General features: G+C 37.6%; 1 protein-coding gene across 2 annotated transcripts; it reads left to right on the top strand.

Annotated features, from left to right (window-relative positions):
• Positions 1–296: 296 nt before the first annotated feature.
• On the top strand, positions 297–2,847 carry LOC110099350. 2 transcript variants are annotated; one of them, XM_028693504.1, is made up of 3 exons: positions 297–539; positions 1,056–1,100; positions 1,171–2,847. In XM_028693504.1, the coding sequence occupies exon 3, from the start codon at positions 1,186–1,188 to the stop codon at positions 2,263–2,265; it is 1,080 nt and encodes a 359-aa protein (XP_028549337.1). In that variant the 5' UTR covers positions 297–539; positions 1,056–1,100; positions 1,171–1,185; the 3' UTR covers positions 2,266–2,847. The 2 variants fall into 2 exon arrangements, with proteins under 2 accessions (XP_028549337.1, XP_020682127.1); XM_020826468.2 differs by having other exon boundaries at positions 298–539; positions 1,056–2,847.
• The last annotated feature ends 2,212 nt before the right edge of the window (positions 2,848–5,059 follow it).

The following is a 5,059-nucleotide window of genomic DNA, read 5'->3' as shown; positions in this document are numbered from 1 at the left end:
CTCTTATCATTCTTCAATAAATCACTGAAACTGCTCCTTGAAGAAGAAGCCTCCTTGTCATTTGCTCCAGAGATAATAACCGATGTAGGTGCTTTTGGTATTTTTTTCAAAACCGAAATTACCTCTTTCCCTTTACCTTACTCCGGCAAAGGCTTGTGTATCTTAAGTCTTAATTAGACGATCAAATTAGCACTAAAATTATTGAGTCTTATTTTTCATATCATCTCATCAAATAAATACCAACATCAAGTTCAAATTCCTTTTAAAGCTCATCGAGTCGTCGCTCGACCCAATTAGAGGTCGGACTCAATCCCCTCAAGCCGCCCTTCGCAGTAGCACATTCGTTTTGACTTCTTTGACTCGCCACGTTTCGTCGCTCGTTGCCCCGCCGGTTCCAAATCGAGCCCTAGTAGGTATTCGCCAGTGGAGAAAGGTGAAATTTCGTTCGAAGATTCTTTCCATGCGGTATCAGCGATCGAGTGCTCAAAGGGAGGAAAAATCCAAGTCCTACACTCTCTGTTCCTCCCCTTAATGATCTCGTACGTAGAAATCCCTAATCTGTCTCTCTATCTGAACTCTTTTTGATCGATCGAGCAATGATTGCGTTCTTCGATCGCTTCATTTGTTTCTTTTTGTGACTGGGGCGAGGGTTTTCTTTTGGGATCCGAGTTCATTTTGGGAGGCCTTTCGTTTTGATTGTTTTTTGATCTTTTGGTAACTGCATTCTTAATTGGAGGAGGATTTTTCAGCTTTTTCATGTTTGAACTGGGGCTGGGATGTGTTTACTGGATCGAATGTTGGTGTTTTTTTACTGGAATTTGGAGGTTTGATCGCTTTACTTGTTTGGTTTGTAGGTTTTGTTTTTTGTGGCTTAAAACCTTATTTATTTGATGGTGGAGATTTCCAAGTTTGTTTTTTTATGTTCTTTTAAGATTAATTAGCGAGGCTATGAAAGGTTTGCGATGTTGCATAATTTTTTTTGGTGAGTTGATTGTGTTTTTGTCTGTTTTTGTGCCACTTATCTCCAACTAGTGATTTTGCACAAATTTTTTTAGGGGGATTTATCCAGCTGGTAAATCTACTCCAACTTTCCTGGAAGGGTAGGCTACTTCATGCTCATTAAGATTTATTTACTCGGTGGTAGTGATCGTAGCTGATTTTGTGTTAAAGTATTTCGAGGTTCTGATGCCTCCGCAGAGGCAGTTCTCCCGAGTGGACACTTTGGACCTTAAATTGCAGATCAGCAAGAAACTTGGGCGGCAGAAAGCTGAGAAGTATTTCTTCAACTTAAGAAGATTGCTGAATCTGAAACTCAGTAAGATGGAGTTTGACAGATTCTGCTTTAGTATCATGGGGAAGGAAAATGTCGGGCTGCATAACTTGCTCATTCGTTCAATACTAAGCAATGCTTGTTTCTCTCATGGTCCACCCAGTAGGCATGCGACTACAGGTAATTCTCGAAGTACTATAACATCAAATGGTCAGTTCAGTGACATTTTGCCTGTATCACCTCGCAAAGGAAGGTCTATTACTAGCCGGGATCGCAGGCTTAATGACCGCCCAAGTCCTCTTGGTCCTCATGGGAAGATGCCTTCTGGAAACGTAATGGAATTTACTAATTCCTGTGATGTGCAAAGGTCAAGAGAGCAACAAAGTGCACCTGAGTTGATATCTATTGGTAGCAAAGCTTTGTTGGAAGTTTTATCTGTGGAAGATGGAGAAGAGGTAGAACAGGTGAGAGGTAGTCCAAGCATCCAAAGTAGAAGTCCTATCCGAGCTCCCTTAGGTATTGTCTTGAATTCGGGGGGCCTTAACCGTAGAGCTCTCCCTAATAGATATGCATCAATTTTACATCTTGCCAAGTCAGAAGTACATGAGTGTTGCCGAATCAGTTCCATGCTACCAGATATGCTGTCTTTGAGGAAGTGTTTGGAGCGTAAATTGGAAACTGAGGGTCTTGATTTGTCAGTTGATTATGTTAATTTGCTAAATCATGCATTGGATGCATATCTAAAGAAGATGATAAAACCATGTCTGGAGCTAGCTAGGTCAAGGTCTGGGAATAATAATTTTAGTGGGACAAGAGGCAACTTTCAACATGGAATTAATGGTTTATGGCACGGCGAAGATGTGCGAAACTCCAGTCAGTGCTATTCTGCATCAATGACTGATTTTAGGGTGGCCATGCAATCCAATCCTCGGGTACTTGGAGTATGTTGGCCTGTACAGCTTGAGAAGATATGCATATATTCTTCAGAGGAATAAACTATGCTCTACTTTTGGTTCTGCCTCCTAATGCTAAGCCCTCTACGTAAGCGGGGAACCGATGGTTTTGTAACTTCAGTTAAATCGTTTCTCTCAGTGCTTATCGAAAGTAATGATAATGTTCCGCAAAAGGTTGGATATATACCCGTGTCCTATGGTCAATCATGCACAATCTCTCTCAAGAGTTTCATGTTCGCCATAGTCCATAATGTCAAGTAGGGGGAGTAAGTTTATTTACCTTGCAAAGTGAAGATCTGAAGTATTTGTTGTATCATCTTCAAGCAGCTGCCTTCTTGAAAGGGTGGTCTGAGTTCAGCCGTTGCATCTATACCTTCTTGACACAATTATTCTGCAGCCATATGATTTTCAACATTTAGTTGATTTAGTTTTGAAGAGCATTTTTTATAACATGTCAACTGCTTGTAAATAAATAATGACACTAGATTTTTAGTGCTTTATTTTTATTTTTATTTTTTAAAGTTTTCACTCTATATACTGCTAACAGCAGGATGTCCAATCTTCATTATGTATTATCTAGGTAAAATAATATCACATTAGTATCAGTTTTCTTGGTTTCCTGAACCCTTTTTGGCATTCGAGCATTAGATATGCAAATAAAACAGTTAACTTGACAAAGTAGTTATGAATAGGCATAAAGGAAGTCATCACTTATATACCCATAGCTGTTTGTCTTCATAAAACTTGTATCATAAAGAATTATATCCAATGGAAGTGCTCACTATTTTGTTTTCTTTGCCATCTACCAAAGTAATGAATATGTATATTTTGGTATCGTTCTGGTATAAATCAGTTTAGGGAATGGTGAGACATCAATTGTCAACAGCTTTGAAGCAACTTCAATTTTCTTCATCCTTTCTATGCACCCGTCCCCTATCAGTAAGTCATGGAAGTGTATTGTGCAGCTTTTTCTGTTTTTAGCTCCAAGCTATGACTTAATCGTTGTATCTGCTAAAGAATAAATGGGTTACATACCTATAAAACATTTACAATTTCATGTATAAAATAGAGTTCAACTAAAGTTATTATGCCTTTCTGACTTGGAGCACTTACTGCAGACTCAATTTTTTTTGAAATTTCTGTTTTTTTTAATAATGAAGAAGAGTGTGCACGAGCAAGTGGGGGTCATCTTATATGTTTTTTTTTACCATTTTTTATTATTTTATCTTCTTATGTTTATTGGTGTGAATTGATTGAAATCCAGCTTGAAATGTATCAATTGGCTTGATATGCCTATATCTGATAGAAGACTGCATCCTTCTAGTTTACACGCCCATGTCATGGACATTCTGAACTTTATGTTCTTGTTCCTTTAATTTAATCTCTTTTGAGTGATATCCATCTTGCTAGTGAGTCTCCTAAGATGGATGGTAATGAAATCTATTATAGCAAAAAGAATAAATAATTCTATTGTTCTTCTGATTCTCAAAATCATCTTAAAAGACTATATTTTACTAGCCTGCTCTTGGATTTCAGTAAAGCAAGCTTTTATAATTTAGGCACAAATAAAATTTTGAAAGAAGGAGAATATGGATCCTCCTTGCTAAAATGTTACTACCTTTCAAGGGTGCCCCAAACTTGATTTGTAGGCTATGAAGAAATCATCTTTTTTCCCATGTACCAAGCAGCTTGTTATCAAATGTTATGATGTTTTTCCGCCCAAAGGGCTCCTTTATAAAAATAACTATCTATATACAATTGGTATGTTATTTTACCACAGATGAATTGATGGTTGTTGGTGACCTTTCGATGAGATTAGTGGCCAGCACTGACTATCATGTTCAACTTAGTGTGTCAAGTTGTGCTCTAGAGTTTATGGTATGAAAATGAGAGGTTTGGAAGGGCATGATGGAAGGAATGCTAAAATTTGTTTAGTTTGTGTTTATTTGGAAGATCACTTTTAGGAAATATTTATGTGGTATAAAATATTAAAATTTGTGGTGGATGGTTATCTTAAGATGTTAACTTGCGATCTAGAGTCAGGGGTAGGATTTGGTGGTGTTTAAGAGTGTTGAGGTGCAGCCGTGCAGGGAATAAAACTAAGTCTTAGTTCACTTTGTTTTGGTTTGGAGCTTCAAGGAGGGAATTGGGGTATATGGGAAGTGTTCCTAGTTTTTTTTTTCTTGGAGGGTGCTTATGAAGTGTAGGAAGAGCCGAGGAGAGTGGAGAGGCGTTGGAATAGTTAACAAGTAATTTAAAGGAGAAAGAGGAATCACCTTACTCATCAAAGAAGGCAATATTTGAAGTGATCAATCACCAAGTAAAGAGAAGACCAGGTCTTCATCAAAATATTTAATTCATCAATAAAAAATATAATATTTTTTACGTCATATTATAAGCACTGCATGACTCTTGGACTACTACATTTGGAGGGAAAAATGGTGGATAAGGGGGATAATGGCTATTAACGAAGTTTCAACTACTTGTTTCTTTAATGCTTCCTCTACTTCAAAATATGCCATCGCCGGTCATACATGTCTTTAGATAGAAAAATAGAAATACAAAATAAAAAATAATGCAAATTTTATATAAAATATTCTAAATGTACATGCTCGGTACCGCTCAGTACATGCTTGGTACCGCTTAGTCGAACCCCGTCAGGGGGCAGTGCCCCATTGGACCCCTGGCAGACCGGTATATTATTATATTCATGTTGTCTTATTATTGGGATATTTTGATTTTACTTCATATCTTGTGCATTTTCATGTTTTAGATATTATTTACTCATTAGTATAGGCTTACGCCTTAAAACGCCTTGAGGCTTACATCTCGCCTC

Source organism: Dendrobium catenatum, unplaced genomic scaffold (genome assembly GCF_001605985.2).
Source record: "Dendrobium catenatum unplaced genomic scaffold, ASM160598v2 fragScaff_scaffold_312, whole genome shotgun sequence".
NCBI lineage: Eukaryota > Viridiplantae > Streptophyta > Magnoliopsida > Asparagales > Orchidaceae > Dendrobium > Dendrobium catenatum.
The sequence above is the reverse complement of the archived record's forward strand: the minus strand, read 5'-3'. Positions and strand labels throughout refer to the sequence as shown.